General features: G+C 40.1%; 1 protein-coding gene across 6 annotated transcripts in view; it reads right to left on the bottom strand.

The window, feature by feature from the left end:
* ADGB (androglobin) overlaps window positions 1-22,430 on the bottom strand; it is a 152,147-nt gene that overhangs the window by 38,084 nt on the left and 91,633 nt on the right. For all 6 annotated transcript variants that reach the window (XM_060188709.1, XM_060188711.1, XM_060188706.1 and 3 more), the window contains 6 exons: window positions 19,901-19,994; window positions 14,380-14,514; window positions 12,310-12,463; window positions 6,086-6,273; window positions 3,487-3,671; window positions 969-1,168 (listed from right to left, as the gene is read on the bottom strand). In XM_060188709.1, the coding sequence (XP_060044692.1) occupies window positions 969-1,168; window positions 3,487-3,671; window positions 6,086-6,273; window positions 12,310-12,463; window positions 14,380-14,514; window positions 19,901-19,994 (956 nt within the window). The remainder of the gene's footprint in view (window positions 1-968; window positions 1,169-3,486; window positions 3,672-6,085; window positions 6,274-12,309; window positions 12,464-14,379; window positions 14,515-19,900; window positions 19,995-22,430) is intronic.

The following is a 22,430-nucleotide window of genomic DNA, read 5'->3' as shown; positions in this document are numbered from 1 at the left end:
TTTTTTTTTTGATAACACAATCTAGAAAAGTTCATTGCAGCCTGGGAGGTGACATACCCAGTTAGGGCACATACTACCATGCAGAAGGACCTGGGTTTGAGCATTTGTTCCCCACCTGCAGGGAGGAAGCTTCACTGATGGTGAAGCAGGTCTGCAGGTGTTTATTTTTCTCTCTCTCTCTTTCTCTCCCCTTCCCTCTCAATTTCTCTCTGTCCTGTCAAATTAAATAGAAAGATGGGAAAATGGGCCACCAGGACCAGCTGGCTTCATAGTGCAGGATCTAGCCCCAGCGATATTGATCTTTTTTTTTTTGCCTCCAGGGTTATGGCTGGGGCTTGAACCGGGATCCTTCCGCAAGTCCTTCCATTGTGCTATGGCCTGGCCCCAAAAAGTTTATCTTAATATTCCCATCAACACCTGTCATTATGCATTCTAGTATATATAATTTTAATATTAAGATTAGTAAATGTAATTAACTTTTATGTGTGTGACTCATTGGTTTTGCAGTCACTAATCTTTTAAAGAGAACTGGAAATCTAGGATTTTTTTTTTCTGGTTTGAGAACACCCTTTGCCTTGAAATTCTGTTAAACTTATTCCATAAAACCAGCTAGCTGGCCTTTTTCTCCGTCTCCTTCTCCTTCTTCTTCTTATCTTTATTTATTGAATAGAAACAGCCAGCAATTGAGAGGGAAAAGGGGAGATAGAGATAGAGAAAAAGAGAGATACTTGTAGCCCTGTTTCACCACTTGCAAAGCTTTCCCCTTAAAGGTGGGGACTGGGGGATCGAACCCGGATCCTTGCTCTTTTTAACATGTGCACTCAACCAGGTATGCCATCACCCAGCCCCTCCTTTGCCTTTGTGAAAGGAAAGGCATTCCAGTTTTACTATTGCCATTATTGGCATTTTCTGTCCTAGTCAAGAATTTAGGTTCTGCTCAGCTCAGTAGTTGTGAGGGGACTGGCTACCTGCTGTGGTGTGCTAGTATTCTCCTCTACAGTGGGTACTGCGACCGGCTCCTCGTCCATGATAGGCAGGCCGGTATCCATGGCAGCGCTTCCAGGTCGACTCTTAAATGACTTCTGAGATCCGGTAGTAGATTTCTTCTTAATAAACAGCTCTTGTTCTTTCTTGGGTAAAATATGAGTTGTAAGAAATTGCTTGCTAGCTGAAAAGAAGAAGGGCCAAGTTTAAGATAAAATCTGTGAAGTGCATTACGTATTACTTGTGTTACTTGGTTATATCCTTTTACAAAGTTCTGAAAGGGAGGAGTCAATACATTTTGTTATAGTGAGCTATAATAAAAATATATGACTTGCTTCTTAAAAAATTCTGGTCTGTCGGAGTCGGGCGGTAGTGCAGCGGGTTAAGCACAGGTAGCGGGGCTCTCAATTTCTCTGTATCTAGGGGGAAAAGTGTGTGTGTGTGTGTGTGTGTGTGTGTGTGTGTAAAGATAACCAAGCTGTTTAGCTGAGTGTAAGAACCGTGGTAGTTATCATGGTGTGGTGTCCATCATGTTGTTGGAGGATATGGTAACTGACATGACTTTTTATGGTTGTAAAATTATACTCCTGAAATAATAATTTTGTAAAAACACTGTTGAATCACCAATAAAATTCACTTAATGGAATCCTTTGCAGAGATGCGTGCAGACATATTTGAAATTCTAGAACTTGATTTTAAATAAAAACATATGTGATAGACTAGAGGTGATTTTTGAAAAATAACCATGGAAATTCTGAAAAAGGTAATTAAAATAGAAAAGATTTCCCATGCTCATGGATCGGAAGAATTAATATCATCAAAATAAATATTCTCCCCAGAGCCATATATAAATTCAATGTGACATACATCAAAGTACCACCAGGTTTCTTTAAGAGAATAGAACAAAAATTACTATCATTTATCTGGAACCAGAAAACACCTAGAATTGTCAAAACAATACTGAGGAAAAGAAACATAAATGGAGGCATCACATTCCCAGATCTCAAATCGTATTATAAGGTCATCATCATCATCAAAACAGCCTGGTAATGGAACAAAATAGGCACATAGACCAGTGGAACAGAACTGAAAGCCCAGAACTAAACCCCCACACCTATGGACATCTAATTTTTAAAAATTTATTTATTTATTTATTTATTTCCTTTTGTTGCCCTTGTTGCTTTATTATTGTAATTATTATTATTGTCTGTCTTCGTTGGTTGTTGGATAGGACAGAGAGAAGGGAAAGAGAGAGAGGAGGAGAGAAAGACAGACACCTGCAGACCTGCTTCACCGCCTGTGAAACGACTCCCCTGCAGGTGGGGGAGCCGGGGGCTCGAACCAGGATCCTTAACGCCGGTCCTAGCACTTTGTGCCATGTGTGCTTAACCCGCTGGACTACCACCCGAATCCCACATGTAATTTTTGATAAAGGGACCCAAAGTATTAAATGGAAGAAGGAGGCTCTCTTCAATAAATGTTGCTGGGAAAACTGGGTTGAAACAAGCAGAAGAATGAAACTGAACCACTTTATCTTACCTGAAAAAAAAAAAAAAAAGTCAGTTCCAAATGGATCAAGAACCTGGATGTTAGACCAGAAACTATCAAATACTTAGAGGAAAACTTTGGTGGAACACTTTCCCACCTAAACTTCAATGGCATGTTTGGTTATACAAATCCAATTGCAAGGCAGACTAAAACAAAACCAAAACAAATTGACAAGCTTCTGCACAAAAGAAACCACCAACCAAAGAGACCCCTCACAGAAAGGGAGAAAGATCTTCACATACCATACAACAGACAAGAGACCAATAACCACACTATGTGAAGATTTAGCAACAAAAAAAGAAAATGACCCCATCCAAAAATGGGCAGAAGATATGAACAGACTATTCACTACAGAAGAGATCCTAAAGGCTAATAAACACATGAAAAAATAGTTCCAGATTTTCAGAGAAATGCAAATAAAGACAACATTGAGACACCAAGTCACCTCTGTTAGAATGGCAATAAGGTTCTTTACCTCTGAGGTTCTACCACTTTGGGGGAATGTTTACAAAAATATATAGTGAGATAGAGACAGGGAGAGAAACAACAGATAGAGAGAGAGAGCCACACACTTGTCCTGGGTGGTGTTTCCATGTGGCACTGAGTAGCTCGCCCAAGGGACATGTGGTCTCTACCAAATGAACTATCATCTGACCCCATCTATTCTAATAATAAACTGGACATAAAACAGTTCAAAACAGTAGAGATGCTATGTCATTAAGACAACTAAACTCGTTAACTGACTTTTAAAAAAAGGCTTTAAAGTGTAATTCTAACCAATATGATGATTTTCAGAGTCTAGAGGTAACAAAATACACACAAATGCAATCAGTTTGGGGCAAGTATTTAGCTGTCATATCTAGCTGTACACAATTGCTTCCTCTTCTATTGCAAATAATTTCTAAAAGGATAAGCATGAACCCAAATGACCAGTACAGAGAAAGTCACACTTACACTGAGAACTCAGATTTTTTTCATTTCCCAAGAAATTAAATGCTGGAATAATAGCCTGGCCTTTCCCAGTAGTGCTCACAATGGCCTCTTCATTCTCTAGGATCTGCAGCTTGATGAAGACATCCGGTTTGCAGGTGCGGACATGTATCGTAACCGGATGTGGTAATGCAACTTTAACTGAATACCTATGTAGGGAAAGAATGCAACTTACATACAAATATACTGGTCTTCTGTGAGTTCGAGGAAGGAAACTATGATTTTTTTTTATTTAAGAAAGGAGACATTAACAAAACCATAGAATAAGAGGGGTACAATTCCGCACAATTCCCATAACCCGATTTTGGTTTTTTTTATGATATGCTCCCTTAGCCAACTTTCAGGCTGCTTGACTTGAACATGTCAAGATGCCTGTGGACTGTCAAACAACTTGAAGGGAGTGAACCCAGTGCTTCTTTAGACCTAGGATCCATTCAACACTAGGTCTGAAACGCTCATATTACATACTCCAAGCAGGTGGTGCAGGGACAGAATTCTGAACTTCCAAACTTGTCATTTGCCACAGCAATAAAAACTCTTGTTCTCTCGTTGTTTCTCTTGTGAAACAAATAAAATGAATCTTCAAAAAAATATTTTCCAAGGCTGGAGAGACTATTTAGCCTACTGGAGCACAGGATTCTTTTTTTAAAAAAAATTATTAAATGAGAGAGATAAAAAGAAAAAGGTAGCTAAGATGATAAAGAGATATAGACAGACAGACACACACACACACACACACACACACACACACACACACACAGCAGAGCACCACTCAGGTCTGGCTTATGGTGGTGCTGGAGATTGAACCTGGAACCTCGGAGCTATAAAGGTCTTTTGCATAACCATCACGATGCTTCTCCAGGCCCAGAACACAGGATTTATCTTCTTGAATTCCCAAAGACAGCAGGTTTAATACTCAGCACTGCCCAGGCTGAACCTTGCTCTGGTCTCTCCTCTCTCCTCTGCTATTTTCTCAAACCTCTTTCTCCCTCCTCTCTCATTCTTTTTCTCTCATCATTAAAAGGATGTCAAAAGTATTTTCCAAAATAAACTATTCACTTCTTCATGATGCATATTTGCTCACAGTAGGGGCATTTCCAGTGACCTTCATTTTTCTGGCAAATCTGACATTGCACAGGGATGTACACATTTTCAGATCATATTTTAGAAAACAGATTATGCTAATCATGTGAACACAGTTGTTGACAACAAACAGAAAGTCGCTATCAAACAGAAACAAACATCAAAATTTAAGGAATGCTTTCTTTTGCCTGCAGTAGTGACTTTAGTTTGAATGAAATGAAGGTCATAAACTCTCCTAGAATAAACTGTATCTCTGATCCCGAAACTATAGTGCCAATATAATTAATAAAGCTCAATGTTAATAGTTGACTATTTAATAATCTATATACTAATACAGCTCTTGAGACTTTGACCTAATGAAGAAAGCACATAGTGGGAAAATACATTTGCAAATCTGTTAGCAGTAATATAAAACCACCTAAATTCAGGACTGGGCAGTGGTGCACCGGGTTAAGGGCACATAGTGCAAAGAGCAAAGACCCATGAAAGAATGAGGTTCCAGCACCCGCAGCCCACCGGCAGAGGGGTCACTTTATATGCGGTGAAGCAGGTCTGCAGGTATCTCTAGTCCTCTCTATCTCCCTTCCTCTCTCAATTTCTCTCTGTCCTATCCACTTAAAAAAATGGAAAAAATAGTCACCAGAAGCAGTGATATATAATCCTAAAGGTGAAAGAGAGAGAGAGAGAAACAGCAACAACAACAAAACCCCACTCAAATTACAGAAAAGGTTTTCTCTCTGTAAGTATAAATGTTAAGGACTCAACATTTTATAAACACAAGATAGGATCACTATATGGTACCAACCTTAAACTTTATAAAAAACATTCCAAAGTACATTTTTTTTCACTATTATGCAATTCTAGAAACAAAATCAATACTGTAGCTAAATCTTAAATTTCTGCTAAGTAGTTGTTTCTTTTTTATTGGGGAATGGATTAATGGTTTACAGTCAATAGAGTTGTTGGTTCATGTGTTAAATTTCTCAATTTTCTGCAAAACACTCTCGCCCCCAGCCCAGCCTAGGTCCTTCTCAGCCATCCTGTGTCAGAACCTGAAAGCAAACTCCCACCACCTCCCGCCCCTGAGTCCTTTACTTTGGTGCAGTGCACCAAACCCAGTCCAAGTTCTGCTTTGTGTTTCTCTTTCTGTTCTTATTTCTCAACTTCTGTCCATGAGTGAAGATCACCCCATATTCATCCTGATAAGCACACAGCTCTAAGTTGCTTCCAAAAGAATACAGAAATTTAAATTCAGAATTGACTTTGGACCTTAAGGAAGCATTTCTTGTTTTTTAAGATATGAGTGAAGAAAATGATGATATCCAAGAATTATTTCCAAATTACTATTTGGGATTTATTATACGAATTGCTTAGCATTTAAAAGTAGATGTTGCACATTACATTTTAAATGAAACATTTATAACATAGTTCATTGTTTAAAAAAAAAAGGAATGCATTTCTCCTTCTGTTGTATACTTGCCTGAATAAAATTTTCTTGTCGTTGGGAATGTAGTAATCTCTTATTTCCTTTATGGTAAAAATATTGCAGGGAAAGTCTCGCGAGAGACATGGGAGTGGAGTGTAAGGGCCAATAAGACGAAGTTTCCACCGCGAGGAGGCCACGTAATTGTCCCCAGTAAAGGCTTCAGCCACAAGCGTGTACCCTTTCTAGAGGAGAGAAGAATTGCTGCAGCTTAAATGACTAGTTCTTCAAATGCACAATGTTCACAGGCGTGAAGCAGGTCTGCAGGTGTCTTTCTCTCCCCCTCTCTGTCTTCCCCTCCTCTCTCCATTTCTCTCTGTCCTATCCAACAATGACGACATCAATAACAACAATAATAACTATAACAATAATAAAATAACAAGGGTAATAAAAGGGAAATAAATAAATATAAAAAAGAAAATACTATCTAATATGTGTTCAGAGAAAATGAATTAAGCTAATATTTTAGGTTATGTGTTTTCTCGGCTATACGGTAAATAGCTTAACTGTGGTAAATAGTGAGTTTCCTTTGAATGTTCCTAAGGCAAAATTCGTACCATTGCATTGTTCTAGAGAAGTGCAACAGCTTTCTAGCGTTCTGTTTCCCCTTCCTGTCTGTTCAGAAGCATCTTTCTGAAACACACAATTAGAAGAATCTACAAAAAGGCTGTTCCTCAACATGACAACTGACAGATTAGTAGCAATGGTTCCATGGAATCTAGATGTGAAGCTGGAAGGTGAGAGGTTTAGAATAAGAGGCAATAAGTTAAATATCCTGGGAAAGTGGTAACATCTGTGTGGGCTATACTGGGGTTCAGCATATTCAGTAATTAATATCTGTAGCTGTCGGGCTCAGGCAAACATCATTAAAGTCATAGGCCCCTTGGAATCTACCTAAAATAGATGTCCTCGCTTCTCCCCACACGGAGGCCCTTAGCTTCATCTTCTCTATTCTTACCTTTAGGTTCCTATCAAACTTTTTGTCCTGCTTTATATCCTACTGCCTCTGAGCTACAAAGATGTAAGTGCTACCTTGACACCAACCAGACTTCCCTGGGCAGACAACCTCACCAGTGTGTCCTGGAACCTCACCTCCCCAGAGCCCTGCCCAATAGGGAAAGATAGAAATAGGCTGGGGGATGTAGATCCACCTGTCAATGCCCATGTCCAATGGAGAAGCAATTATAGAATCCAGACCTTACAGCTTCTGCACCAAAGTAACAAGTTTTGGCCTATACTCCTGGAGGGATAAAGAATAGGGAAGCTTCCAATGGAGGGAATGGGATACAGAACCCTGCTGGAGGGAATTGTTTGGAGTTGTACCCCTCTTATTCTATAATCTTGTTAATCATTATGAAATGACTAATAAAATTTATAAAGCACATGATTTATTGCCTATGACATTCAAAATAATACCGAGTTTATAATTTCAGGTGGCACGCAACAGTGTATCTTGATGTAAGTTGTTTTGCATTCAGCAGTGTAGGCATCCTCTTTGCTTCCTGAATATCCCAGCTGGAAGCACCCATGAGCGACTGGACAGGGCCAGTTTATGGATAAGTTCCTTTTCTGTCTCATTGGCGAGCCACTGCTGACAGAGAAGCACATTGTACCTTTGGGAACTTCCCTGGTGGTGGACCTTCAGTGTCTGTGGTCTCTAACCACTCTCAACAGTGTCTGCTCTACAAATGGCAATAATTCTCTTGATCTGATTCATCGTTAACTTTCATGAAGTCAACATCCCTAAAACAAACCACCAATGAGTTAGTGAGCTTTATAATGAAAAGCACACTAGTTTTGGGCTGTGGAAATAGTGGAAACAGAAAAAGACAACCTTCCATGCCTGAGGCTTCGAAGTCCCAAGTTCAATCTCCAGCACCACCATAAGCCAGAGATGATGAGTGTTAATCCCTCCCCTCTATATCTTTCTCTCTCTTTCTCCCTCATTAAAATAAATGAAAGTAAATAAAAAATATATTTTACAAGCACATTAGTTTTACATTCCCTTAAAATATTTAGCTATGAATCCTACAAGAAGTGTAAAAGATCTTTGATGAACAAAAATAAAATGATAAAAACATATTTTACATGCATGGATAGGAAGATAAAGTTTTGTCAAGATGTCAGTTTTTTTCAAATTTACCTAGGTCAATTTTTGTAGCTATTGATAAGTGAATTCAAAATCTTCTATTAAGGAAGTTCAGGTAACTGTGTACCCAGTTAAGTACATATGTCACCATGCTCAAGGGTTCTAACTCCTGCTCCCCACCTACAGGGAAAGGAACACTTCACAAGTGATGAAGCAGGTCTGCAAGTGTCTCTCTTTTTCCTGCTGTATCTCCCCCTCCCTTCTCAACTTCTCTCTGTCCTACTCAAAAAAAAAAAAAAAAAAAGGAAAAGAATGGACACTGGGATCCGTGGATGTGTAATGCCAGCATCAAGCCCCAGTGATAACCCTGATGGCAATAACAAATGAAAAAATAAATAAAGAGAGGGGTAGGGTTGGGCAACAGCACACCAGATTAAACACACATAGTGCGAAGCACAAGGACCCAAGGACCGGCATAAGGATCCTAGTTCGAGCCCCAGGCTTCCCACCTGCAGGGGAGTCACTTCAAAAGCAGTGAAGCAGGTCTGCAGGTGTCTGTCTTTCTCTCCCCCTCTCTGTCTTCCCCTCCTCTCTCCATTTCTCTCTGTCCTATCCAAAAACAATGACAGCAATAATAACAAAAGCAACAATAACAACAGCAACAGAAAAAAAATAAAAGATAAAGTTTATATTAAGTAAGTAAAAAATAAAAAATAATGCAATATTGAAATATAATATTTTGAAGCAGGTCTGCAGTTCTCTCTATATCTACCCATCATTCATCTATCTATCTATTTACCTATCTATCATCTCCCCTTTATCTATCTATCAATCTATTTACCTACCTATCATCTCCCCTTCCTCTTGATTTCTGGCTGTCTCTATCCAATATATAAAGATAATTTAAAAAACAATTAAAATAATAATCTTTTTAAATATTCAAGAACAAATAAACACTCAGTGAGAAACAGAAATAACAAGCTGGTCTGGTGTATGAACAGAAGTCAAGGAGTTTTTTGTTTTCATTTGAAGGAGCTTTGTGATTTTAATAGTGAAGACTTCTAGTGTTCACATTTTGTCTTTCTCTTTCTTTCTTTCTTTCTTTCTTTCTTTCTTTCTTCCTTTCTTTCCTGTTGTTTTCGACGGTTTATGTTGTTTTTGCCGGGATGGCTTCACGGGTGGGTAACAGAAAACCAGGGACTCATGGTTGAGCTGTAGGCAGTATCTCTTTATTCATGCAGGACGCAGCACAATCTAAGACGAGCTAAGCTTAACTCAAGTACTCTAAAACTCACAATGCTGTCTTTATATATACTTGCCAAGTAGGGTGGAAACAGGATGTGACATAGAGAGGGTGGAGAGAAAAGTGACTGGTGAAAATCAGAGTGTGACAAGGAGAGGATCAGGGCATGACAAGGAGAGGGGGTGGAGCAAAAACATATCATGAAACAGTGGGGATTGAACCAATGCCCTGGAGGGAGGTGCTTGTTAAGAGTGGTTATGTAAATAGAATAGGGTTAAGCAGGGGGGATTTAAACCAAATGAAACAGAAGGGGTCTCATGCATACCAATAATTCCCCCTTTCTTTTTAACTAATGGCCATTGTGGGGTGAACAGAAACGTATATCGTACAGGCGTTTTCAAAAGAACTGGCATAAGACATGGAAAACAAAATAGGCGAGCAGCAATAACCAGTGTGATGCCAAGGGGAACATTTCTTGCCTCAAAGGGCAAGGCCTAGCAGGCAAAAAGGCATTTCTTGCCTCTGGGAACGCTTCATACCTCTGGGGGCATCTCTTGCCTCAAAGGAAGTTTCCTGCCTCTGTGGGCATCTCTTGCCTCTTGGGGCGCTTCATGCCTCTGTGGGCATAACCTAATAAGGAGGGGGAGTTTTCTGCCTCTGGGGAAGAGCCTGCAGGCGAGGGAACATGGTCTATAAAGTCTCAAAGCAATTGGCTGAAGTTAGTCTTTGAGAAACACAGCAGCGTGTACCAGTAAGTCCGATGGAGGTGTCAGTCCAAAGTAGCTAACCACAGAAGAAAATGCCAGAGGATGAAACGCTGCACGTCTGTCTCGATGGGGAATGTCGACCACCAGAATTCTGCTTTTCTGTAGAGAGTGATCTTTGGAGTCTGTGAATCTGTTTCTTCAGGTCGTGCCAGGTCTCATCATTGGTTTCCGGGGATGTGTTGTAGTCATTCCATCTTGTGGGCGATGTCAGAGAACAGGGTCCAAATGGATTTCCAGGAATTCCATTAGAGTAGATGCTTTTTCATGTGAAGACTTTGACAGCTGAAATTCACTTACTTGTCAAACAAAACTTGTAGCAGATTAGAAGTTTACTATAATTGATAACTCCATTATAATTGGAAGTCCTTTTTAGTATGATTTTTAAGGTTGTTTAAACAGTTTAAACTCAATAAAATGTGGAAAGGTAAACATAAGAACCAAGGTTAGAAGCCTCAGGCATGAGAATAATTAACATAATCATTGCACTATCTGCCCCACCCATAACTCATACAGTTTTCTGGATTAAACGTTTCAGATTCATGTCAAGACGTAAAAGAGAAATCAAAGGAGGGAAAAAACAATTTTTTGGATTGTTTCTGGATGTCTCTAGAAATCATGGCTGCGTCCAGCATTTTTTTTTAAGTCAATGTCAAACAAAAATTCAGTCATTCAAATCATTCTCTTATGAATGATTGAACTTGAACCAGATTATCAAGATCTCACCATGTAGGATCAAGAGTCCCCAGAGGGCGTCCTAGTCCAAAAAGCTCCTCGAAATTCCATTTAGGGTGCTTCTGACTGTTCCTGCTGGATTGCTTCAGGCACCCATTTTTAAAAGCGTCTTCCCATCGAAGAAAGAATCCAATCAGGAGAGTAGAACTATCCACATGTCTCCATACTTGGGAACTGCCAGGGTACTCGAGAATGTTCTTCAAATTAGAGTAGTCCTTCTCCATGGGAAACATGCGAGAAGAAGTCCAGAAAGTCCCAGTGGAAATCCCCATGCATGTCCCAAGGTCTACGATCATGGTCATAAAGAACCAAATTGTGGCCTGGAGCAAAATGTAGTCCTTTTCCTCAGGAAACATGGGAGAGGGAATCCAGAAAGTCCAAGGAGAAATCTCTGTGCATCTCCCAAGCTCTATGATCCCAGTCATAAGAAACCAAAGTTCCCGGTCAGGGAACCGAAGTGTGGCCCAGAGCAAAATGTTCCAGAGACAGAGAAACTGTCTCATGATGAAATAGTAGAGGCTTTGGCAAACCTCTTCGTAAGCAGAAGAGAAGACCATAGTGCATAGGTAGGCAAAGTCTTCACTTATGTGGGAGTTGCGCAGGTCCGGCCCCACGCTGTAGCGCCATATGTTGTTTTTGACGGTTTATGTTGTTTTTGCCGGGATGGCTTCACGGGTGGGTAACAGAAAACCAGGGACTCATGGTTGAGCTGTAGGCAGTATCTCTTTATTCATGCAGGACACAGCACAATCTAAGATGAGCTAAGCTAAACTCAGTACTCTAAAACTCACAATGCTGTCTTTATATGTACTTGCCAAGTAGGGTGGAAACAGGATGTGACATAGAGAGGGTGGAGAGAAAAGTGACTGGTGAAAATCAGAGTGTGACAAGGAGAGGATCAGGGCATGACAAGGAGAGGGGGTGGAGCAAAAACATATCATGAAACAGTGGGGATTGAACCAATGCCCTGGAGGGAGGTGCTTGTTAACAGTGGTTATGTAAATAAATAGTGTTAAGCAGGGGGGATTTAAACCAAATGAAACAGAAGGGGTCTCATGCATACCAACACTTTCCTTCTTTCACATCAGAGCACAGCTCAGCTCTAGCTTCTGGTGGTGTGGGGCACTGAACCTGGGACATTGGAGCCTCAGTGTCTCTTTGTATAACCCTTATACTATCTACCCCCGCCCTTGTCCTGCTTTCTTAGGGCAGAAGGAAAAAGATACAGGAGAGGTAAGTGATCATTAAACACATACTACTACCAACTAATGGGACTTCCATAAGGAGACCCCATACCTGTAGACTATCATGCTTTGTCCTGTAACCACTCTATGGTTCCAGCTTTTAATTGGAAATGTTATCATATGGGGGGAATGAACTTTACACCCACCTTATTCTTGGTGTAAACATAAGGCACCACTTTTTGGAACACCTTTGGCACCTGTTCCATTGTGTCATTATTAACGACGTGAAGTATACAGACTGGAAGTGTAGTGTATACTTTGGGAAGTAACATCATATCTTGAGGAACCAAAAATGTTTCTCTGTAATTATAAAAAAACATGAATTTTTCCCTTGACATGAATCCCAAAGAAAGTTTTAGATGACATTTAGATGAGGCTAAGAAAGAAAGAAATACTACTACTACTACTACTAATAATAATAATAATGAAGTTTCAAACGAGAACAAGATACATATACTGCATTTTCTTAAAACTACGATGATGGCCAAGATGTGTGAAGGGGTAAGAGCACTGGAGTTGCTGGTGTGAGACACCCCAAGACAAGCCCAAGTCCCCTGTATGCCAGAATGATGCTCTGGCATCATCATTTCAATTGTGAAATATATCCCTAAGAAATTAATTAAAATACTCCCTCCCCAGACCACATCAAATTGATGGGTTTACAGTCAACAATATTTATACCCCCTTTCCCATATTAGGGAGCTACTTTCTTCCCTGATCCAGCTTTCTGGTCCTTTTCCCAGACATGACATCATCTCCCCAGACAATAACTTGGACCCACCATCATATCAGATTTCAGGCTCAGAGGCAAAAAGAAAAAGGAAGAAAAAAACAAAAAACTAGTATAGCCACAGGCCCTTTTGGAATTTAACTAAAATATGCCTACTATCTAGCTACAAAATGGAGGACCCCCCCAACTCTTCATCTGCACTATTCCATCCCTTAGGTCCATGATTGTTCAACAGTTTATTTGGCTTTATATGTTAACTCTCTTGTCAACCACCAAGTTCCATGATGCCAACCAGACTTCCCTGGACAGACGACCCCACCAATGTGTCCTGGAGCTCCACTTCCCCAGAACCCTGCCCCACTAGGGAAAGAGAGAGACAGGCTGGGAGTATAGATCAACCAGTCAATGTCCATGTTCAGCGGGGAAGCAATGACAGAAACCAGACCTTCCACCTTCTGCATCCCACAATGACCCTGGGTCTATACTCCCAGAGGGATAAAGAATAGGAAAGCTGTCAGGGGAGGGGATGGGATATGGAGTTCTGGTGGTGGGAATTGTGTGGAGTTGTAACCCTCTTATCCTATAGTTTTGTCAGTGTTTCCTTTTTATAAATAAAATTTTTTTTTAAATTTCTAATATACTCTCATTATGTAAATGCCAACCTTTTAGAATATTTGATTTTATAAGTAATTTGTGCCTTAATATAACACTGATTATTAAATCATTTCTTTCTCTGTTGAAGGGAAGTCAATTACCATATTTATTAGACTGTGCTAATAATAATAATAATAATAATAATGTTTGTAATTAAACTATTTTTATTGCCACCAGAGTTATCATAGGGGCTCAGTGCCTGCACAATGAAACAATCTCTCTGCCCTCCCCTTTTGACAGAATCATAGAGAAGTGGAGAGGGAAGAAGGAGGATGAGGAGAGACCTGGGGAGTATTGAGGGGGAGAGACAGGAGAGGTGTGGGCTTGATATCAGATTCTTATGCATGGTAATGAGTGTGTTTCATGAGGTGAGCCACGGCCAGACTCCAAGGTCATTAACCTCTTATTCTACACTGTTATTTAAAGAAATGTGTGTAAACCTTTCTTTAATTTTTAAAAAAATATCTGTTTATTTATTGGATAGAGACAGCCATAAATTCAGAGGGAAGGGGATGGTAGAAAGAGAGAGAGAGACAGAGAGAGACCTGCTTCACCAGTTGAAAAACTCTATCCCCTCCTCCAGGTGGGGATTGGGGACTCGAACTTGTGTCCTTGTGCATTGTAACATGTGTTCAACTAGGTGCATCACCACCTGCCCCTGTGAAATTTTCCCTATCATTTCATTTATGCATAGCTAATTCGGAAGAAGCTTTAAGTTATGAAAGCAACCTAAAAGTTCACACATCTACTATTCTAGTAAATAAAAGTCTGTAACTACAAATGAACATGTCATTTAGTGGTGATGTTGTCTCTCAGTATATGGTCGCCTCACCTGAATACTATGAACCAGCTATTGGGGGGCTGATCTGCGTAGGTCACGTTATAGTCAGCAAAAGCAATTTTCGTTTCTTCATCTTGATAGCATGGGTAAGACTCCATAGACTTGCACTTGCTTTTGAACATCAATCTAGAAACAGAAACAGAATTTCAGTACCAACAGGAACAGAAGCTTTAACAATTATATTTAAAAGCCAAAGTACGCTGAAAACAAGTATCACACACACACACACACACACACACACACACACACACACACACAATAGCAGTCTAAGATTAGCTAGATTGAGTCCTTCATCAAAAGTAAGCAGTAGGGCTTATGTCATATGACACCAAAACTTAGTCCAGGTCAACTTTAAGAAGTGTTTCTCCAAGGTGCTCAAAATTAATTTGAACTCTTTAATCAAGGGAGAGGAAACCTATTTTGTGATCAGAGGAGTAGCTTATTTTTATAGATGTGAAGTCAGAGTCGAAGTTTAAGATAGAAGATGGGTAAGAAAACCCGAAGAGGTCACTTCCATCAGGAACATCATCATAAGCCCTCTTATAGGCCTCTCCAGGATCTGGCCCTCACAGTAAAGCAGCCATGGTGGGGTCTGCCCCACTCTCCAAAGGAAGGCTGGGTCAGCCTGCTCTGCCATTTGAGAAAGACGGGTCCTGACATGAGCGCAGCCTAGAATGTTCCAGCTGTGACCACGGACCGAGAGCTCAGACTGACAGGGATTTGGAGGTTACACAATCCTGTGCTAAATATGAATAGACATGGGCCCTGGGTCAGATCGACGGAGTAAACAGTTAATGGTATTTATATTTTGTCCTCATGTTTGGGAGCTACTCTCTGCCCTAATCCAGCTTTCCAGCCCAATTCTCAACTCTGACACCATCTTCCCAGACAATATTTTTAGTTTACTTACATGTTAGCTATCAGGCTCAGGCAAAATTACTGAAGTCAGGGAACCTAGAAACATACCTAAAATAGACTGCCTAGATTCTCCCCCCACACACCCTTAATTCTCCCCCCCCCCACCACACTTAATTTCATCTGCCCTATTCCTACTTATGGGCTCCTTTTTATTAAACAATTTGTCCTGCTTTATATCTGACTGCCTTTCAGCCACCAAACTGCAGATGCTACCATGATGCCAACCTGACTTCCCTGGCCAGATGACCTTTCCAATGTGTCCTGGAGCCCCACCTCCCCAGAGCCCTGAACCACTAGGGAAATGTTGGTATGTTTCTAATTCTACTTCTAAAAACCTTTTCTGTTTCATTTGGTTTGAATCCCCCCTGCTTAACACTGCATTCTATTTACATAACCACTGTATTCTATTTACATAACCACTGCATGGCATTGGTTTAATCCCCACTGGTTCATGATATCTTTTTGCTCTGCCCCCTCTCCTTGTCATACCCTGATTTTCACCAGTCACTTTTCTCTCCACCCTCTCTGTGTCGCATCCTGTTCCAACCCTACTGGGCTAGTATATTTATAAGGACAAGATTGTTTGTAGTTTTTAGTTTTAGCTTAGCTTGGTATAGATTGTGCTGCGTCCTGCATGAATAAAGAGATACTGCGTACAACCCAGCCATGAGTCCCTGGTCGTCTGTTACCCGCCCGTGAAGCCAGCCCAGCTAAAACAACAGGGAAAGACAGAAACAAGCTGGGGGTATGGATCCACCCACCAACGACCATGTCCAGCAGAGAAGCAATTACAGAAGCTAGACCTCCTACCTTTTGCACCCCATAAAAACTGTGGTCCATACTCCTAGAGGCATAAAGAATAGGGAAGCTTCCAATAGAGGGGATGGGTTACCGAACTCTGGCGGTGGGAACTGTGTGGAATTCTACCTCTGTTACCTTACAATCTTGTTAGCCATTATTAAATCACTAATAACAATTTAAAATATAAGAAAACCAGAAACAGTCTATCAATAAAAATAAAAACAGGTGAGAGTCACCAAAGACCAAAGATTGGGTGTTGACCTAGAGCATCTAAGGAAGCTTACATGAGGGAAAAGATTTTTTATAAGGATTAAAAAATTACAAAGGTTCTGAACAAGGGGTAGTGCTAGAGATTTTCTTCTAAGTTATTTCTAGTCCACGAGGAGTGTGCATGCACCAATTAAAAGAATATGAGCTGGGGGCCAGGTGATAGCACACCGAGTGAAGCTCACATTGTACAAAGCGCAGGAACACACACAAGGATCCTTGTTCGAGCCCCGGCTCCCCAGCAGCAGGGGGGTTGCTTCACAGGTGGTGAAGCAGGTCTGCAGGTGTCTATCTTTCTCTCTCCTTCTCTGTCTTCCCCTCCTCTCTCCATTTCTCTCTGTTCTGTCCAACAATAACAAAATGGAAAAAAATGGCCACCAGGAGCATTGGATTGGTAATGCAGGCACTGAGCCCCAGCAATAACCCTGAGGAAAAAAAAAAAGGGATGGGAGCTAAAGTTTCTTCATTTGTCCCTGGAAGATTATGACATGTGCTAGCACTTGGTGGAATGATGTGAGGTGTCTTCTCAGTATTTCCTCTCCCAGCTGGGTCTGGCCTCAGTGGAAACAGAAGTTTAAGTTCTGCCACGCACACACTTTCTCAGGTTTCAGCAGCGCTGACTATAAAACTATTTCCGGGAGTCAGGCAGTAGTGCGGTGGGTTAAGCGCACATGGTGCTAAGTGTAAGGGCCCGGCTTAAGGATCCCGGTTTGAGCCCCCAGCTTCCCACCTGTAGGAGAGTCACTTCACAAGCGGTGAAGAAGTCTGCAGGTGTCTATCTTTCTCTCCCCCTCTCCTCTTTCTTTCCCCCTCCTCTCTCCATGTCTTTCTGTCCTATCCAACAACAACGACGACATCAACAACAACAATAAAACAACAAGGGCAACAAAAGGGAATAAATATTTTTAAAAAATATTCCCAATTCACGATCTAGACAGAAGCAGAGTAGTCGCTGACTTGCACGTGTGTAGTTGAAGCAACCCCTTGGAGACTTGGAGGATAAAATATACATGTTCTATTTTGTTGTTGATCTTTGATGGTGAGAGGAGACTGATCATTTTACAGGAGGGGAGGTGTACAGTTTTACAAAATGTCACAGAAGGTAAATACTAACTATAAGGTCTACTTTGCCTTGTGTAGTCCTGATTTATGCTCAGCTTCCTGGCATAGTTATTGACCATGCTCCGTTTTTTTTTCCTATGCAAGTGTTACAATTCAGATGATAGTATACCTCATCTCTATAGCTAGAAATAACTAATGTGGTCATCTGTTAATCACTTAGAACGTTACCACCAAGGAATTGTGGGCTGGCCTAAGCTAAATGTGGGTGCTGGTTATATGAACACAAGAACTAAAGAGATGACATAGTGAACTGACAGATTGTATTCAAAGTTACCATCACTTTAGGACAAGGTCAGAAGTCTGTCCTATCCAACAACAGCAACAGCAGCAACAGCAGCAACAATAACAGCAACAACAACAATGGGAAAATGATGGCCGCCAGAAGCAGTAAATTCGTAGAGCAGGTACTGAGTGAGCCCCAGCTATAACCGTGGGAGAAAAAAAAAAGGCTTTCCAGGGTGTCGGCCTTCCAGTTACACAGTCTACCCTTTTCCACATGTCTTAGGAAATTCTAGTAAGTATAGGGCAATTAAAATACTTAGGTTCCAAGTGGAATACTTTAAATGACCCAGAAAAAATATCCTTGGCAGACTGATTAGTTTAGTTTTAAGACTGCATCCTAGGACAAATGAAAAATAACAGTGGTAAACTGAACCTTACCCAAAGTTAACCAGCTGAGAATTGAAGCCAAGCACACAATTCCCCATGTATTTGGTAATAATAATACTTATAATAACTAATTATCTGCAGTAGCTCAGATAATTAGAATCTTACCATTCTGCTAAGTACTTTCACTTGTATCCCAATTTATTCTTTGAGCTCTATAAAGGTATAGTGCTATGAGGTAGGTGTTATTATCTTATATATTACAGATGAAAATCATTAATTTTTATATTACGGAGTAAACATTTTACCTGTGAAGCCAGAGAGTCTAGGTATGTCCCTAGGAACTCATAAGTTTAGTAATGTCTGCTTGAGCTTGATAGCAAAGATGAAGGTCAACTAAAAATACTGTCTAGGAAGATAGTGTCAGCATTGAGAATAGGGCTAGGGAGCTGGATTAGCCACATAATAACTCGCAAACTTGAAGAAAAATACATAAATGTAGCTGACTATTGATTCCCATGATCTGAGCAGGGCTCATTACTAGTCCTACTTAGCACAGAAGTGTGTGTAACTTGCAGGCCCCTGTCAGTCTGAGCTCACAGTTCATGTTCACAGCTAGGAACCTTCTAAGCTGCACTCATCTCAGGACCCGTCTTCCTTGAATGACAGAGCAAGATGACCCGCTTCCCTTTGCACATCAACTCTACAGTGAGGGCAACTTCCTGGGCAGGCCCATAAACTGGCTTATGACCAGTAATGGTGGAGAGAGGGACATATTAGAGGTCAAGGCCCATCATATCTTTGTGAGAATCCCAAAATTTTCCTGACTAGGGCCCCAGATGATGGGGTGGCCTGATAGTGACCAAAAGGGTCATCATTAAAGTGAGCCAGTCTCTTGCCACCAAATTACACATTCTACTATGATTCCATTCTGAACTCCCTGGGCAGAAGACCTCACCACACTGTCTTGGGCCCTCACCTCTTCAGAGCACTACCCCACTAGGGAAAGATAGAAACAGTCTGAAATGTTCATTTGCATAATCTCCATCTGGCTGTGGTTTGGTAGTATACACTTTTAGTTTACTAACTTTCATTTTTCTGAAAATTTTCCATAGCTGATAACTTTAGAAAAAAATTTTTAAGGAATGGTGAAAATTGCAATCTTTTGATCCTTCTAAGTCAAGTTCACAGTAGAGATTGTTTATTTAATTTAAATCAAATATATTCATAACCTTACTTAGTAAGCATGGATAGATTAGTATAGATACGTCTCAACTAGAGAAGAAATTTGTAAATTCCAAAATTATAACAAGTGTTTGATTTCATAAATATTTTATGTTTCTTAGACAGACTTAACAACAGTATCTAAATACAGATAGTTTTCAGATTATCATGAGTCCTATATAGGGTTTGCTAATGGAGTAAAGTTTTTCCTAAGTGTCAATCTGCTTCTGATTGTCCTCATTGTTTCAGTGTTTTCTTATACTTCTTTTAACCATGACTTTAATTGTTTACCAAAGTTCCATGTCATAATAGGTTCTAAATTCTAAAATATGGTTTCCTGAAGCCACACAGCTTCAAAAAAATTTTTTTTGAAGTCTCTCACTTAGAATTTTAGAAAAGTGCAATTAAGAAGAGCAAATTGTAGCAAGCATCATAAAAACATTGAGATAAAATAGTGTGGAAATACAGTAGAAAAAAATGTTCTGCTTCCAGCAACAGATTCTAGGAATCCTGAAAATATCTCACCAGCAGCGTGAAGAAAGCCAAAGGACTCGGATAAGAATGAATGCTTTACCTTAAGAGAGAAACTGCGTACTGTTCCAGATTCTGTTCCAATACAGTCCAAATTTTTTGAAGAGTATCTGCAACAGTGGCATTTTCTTTTGTATCTAGAGTTAACAATACACAATATAAGAAGTTCTGGAAAAAAATCACCTTGTTTAAGGTGCCCCTTTTGCATAAGATAAATTTGAAACTCATAAGAAGGTAGCATACATTCTCCTTCTACAGTACAATTATGTACACAGTATGAAGCAGTGAAACGGAGCTCTGCTTACCCCCTCATATTTAGCTTAAATTTTATAAAATGTTCTTTGATCCAGTGAAAAGTACTGTCTATCCAGAAACCTTTTATCACAACACCAATACCATATGAAGACTCTTGGTAGTGCAATGGGTTAAGTGCAGGTGGCGACAAGCACAAGGATAGGCGTAAGGAGCCAGGTTCCAGCCCGTGGCTCCCCACCTGCAGGGGAGTCACTTCACAGGTGGTGAAGCAGGTCTTCAGGTGTCTATCTTTCTCTCCCCCTCTCTATCTTCCCCTCCTCTCTCCATTTCTCTCTGTCCTACCCAACAACGATGACATCAACAATAATAATAATAACCACAACAAGGCTACAACAACAAGGGCAACAAAAGGGGGAAAAAATGGCCTCCATGGGCAGTGGATTCATGGTACAGGCACCAAGCCCCAGCAATAACCCTGGAGGCAAAAAAAAAGAACATCTACTAGGATCTCACGAGAGTTCAAGGTAAAGAGTAATAATCCATAAGTGGCACAAGGGACAATGACTTGCCAGGAATATAAATTTGTATTAAATACTCTGAATGTCAGAGTCTGACATTTCTAGTTAGATTATCTTAAATTCTTTGTAGTACTTAATAGTATCTGAACTTAATCTCTCTCTGTATATATTCTGTCATATGCTGTCTACTATTAAAGCACAAGGTTCATCATAGCAGAAAATGTGTGAGTCTTACTGACTGTTACAAGGTCATAATCTATATTATGATTATAATCATAATTTTGTGTACAGTTCTGTGTACACAAAATATTTTATTAATATGATTTATATGAAATAAATCAAATGCCATTAAGACATTATTAAAGTAGATAATTTCTGTCTCTTAAAGGCAAAATAATTGTGTGACTATTTTACAACATATATAAGCAATGCAAAATATTGTCATATTTTCAGTTTGATGAATTTTATATTTCCTAGTGAAAATAAATTTTAAAAATCCACAACACCAAAAACTGCACAAAACTAGTACAGTTTGCTTGTTTGTTTCCATAGTTTTTAATTTTTGGGCTAACTAAATGATGTTCTTTTTTTATATATATATAATTTCTTCATTGGGAAATTAATGTTTTACATTCAACAGTAAATACAATAGTTTGTACATGCATAACATTTCCCAGTTCTCCTAAAAGGATGTTCTTGTGTTTCAAACAGATATCGTTTCACATCCAATTGTTTCAACATGTTCAGAGAATTTTATTGTACGTGAGGCTTTTCCTTTAAAAATGCATGCATAGGGGAGTCAGGCTGTAGCGCAGCGGGTTAAGCACAGGTGGCGCAAAGCACAAGGACCGGCATAAGGATCCCAGTTCGAGCCCCGGCTCCCCACCTGCAGGGGAGTCGCTTCACAGGCGGTGAAGCAGTTCTGCAGGTGTCTGTCTTTCTCTCCTCCTCTCTGTCTTCCCCTCCTCTCTCCATTTCTCTCTGTCCTATCCAACAACGACAACAACAATAACTACAACAATATAACAACAAGGGCAACAAAAGGGAATAAATAAATAAAATAAATATTTAAAAAAATTTTTTAAAAAATGCATGCATAGGATTTTTTTTTTTTTTTTTTTTTTTTTGCCTCCAGGGTTATTGTTAGGGCTTGGTGCCTGCACTACAAATCCGCTGCTCCTGGAGGCCATTTTTCCCCATTTTGTTACTCTTGTTGTCGTTATTGTTGCCATTGATGTTGTTGGATTGGACAGAGAGAAATGGAGAGAGGAGGGGAAGACAGAGAGGGGGAGAGAAAGACAGACACCTGCAGACCTGCTTCATTGCTTGTGAAGCAACTAGGATCCTCACGCTGGTCTTTGAGCTTTGCGTCACGTACGCTTAACCCGCTGTGCTACCGCCTGATTCCCCCATGGGATCTTTCTCATCCATTAAGTCTTTTTTTTTTTAAATTGATCTGTCTGAAAATGAAAAACATCTGTAGCTGAGCTGAAGCTGCAAGACACTGGAGATGAACAGAAGAAGATACCAGCTCCCTGTTTTTCAAGCATTCACAACAAACTGGGAAAATTCAGCTGGTCATTTCTTTTCTGTCTTTTTGTTTTTCAGAAACTATTTGTTGTGTGCCTACTTTATGCCAGGCAGTCTGCTCAGTCCTGGGTGGAAATAAGTAAGTGAGGTCTCAAAGGGTTTAACTATATATAAAGTTAAGAGAGGCTTTTCAGAGAGGCTCTAAAGTTTTACTTTATATACTCTAATTTTCTAAGCAAGAATCAGTAAGAGCCAACATCATTTTCACAC

Source organism: Erinaceus europaeus, chromosome 4 (assembly GCF_950295315.1).
Source record: "Erinaceus europaeus chromosome 4, mEriEur2.1, whole genome shotgun sequence".
Classification (NCBI taxonomy): Eukaryota; Metazoa; Chordata; class Mammalia; order Eulipotyphla; family Erinaceidae; genus Erinaceus; species Erinaceus europaeus.
The sequence above is the reverse complement of the archived record's forward strand: the minus strand, read 5'-3'. Positions and strand labels throughout refer to the sequence as shown.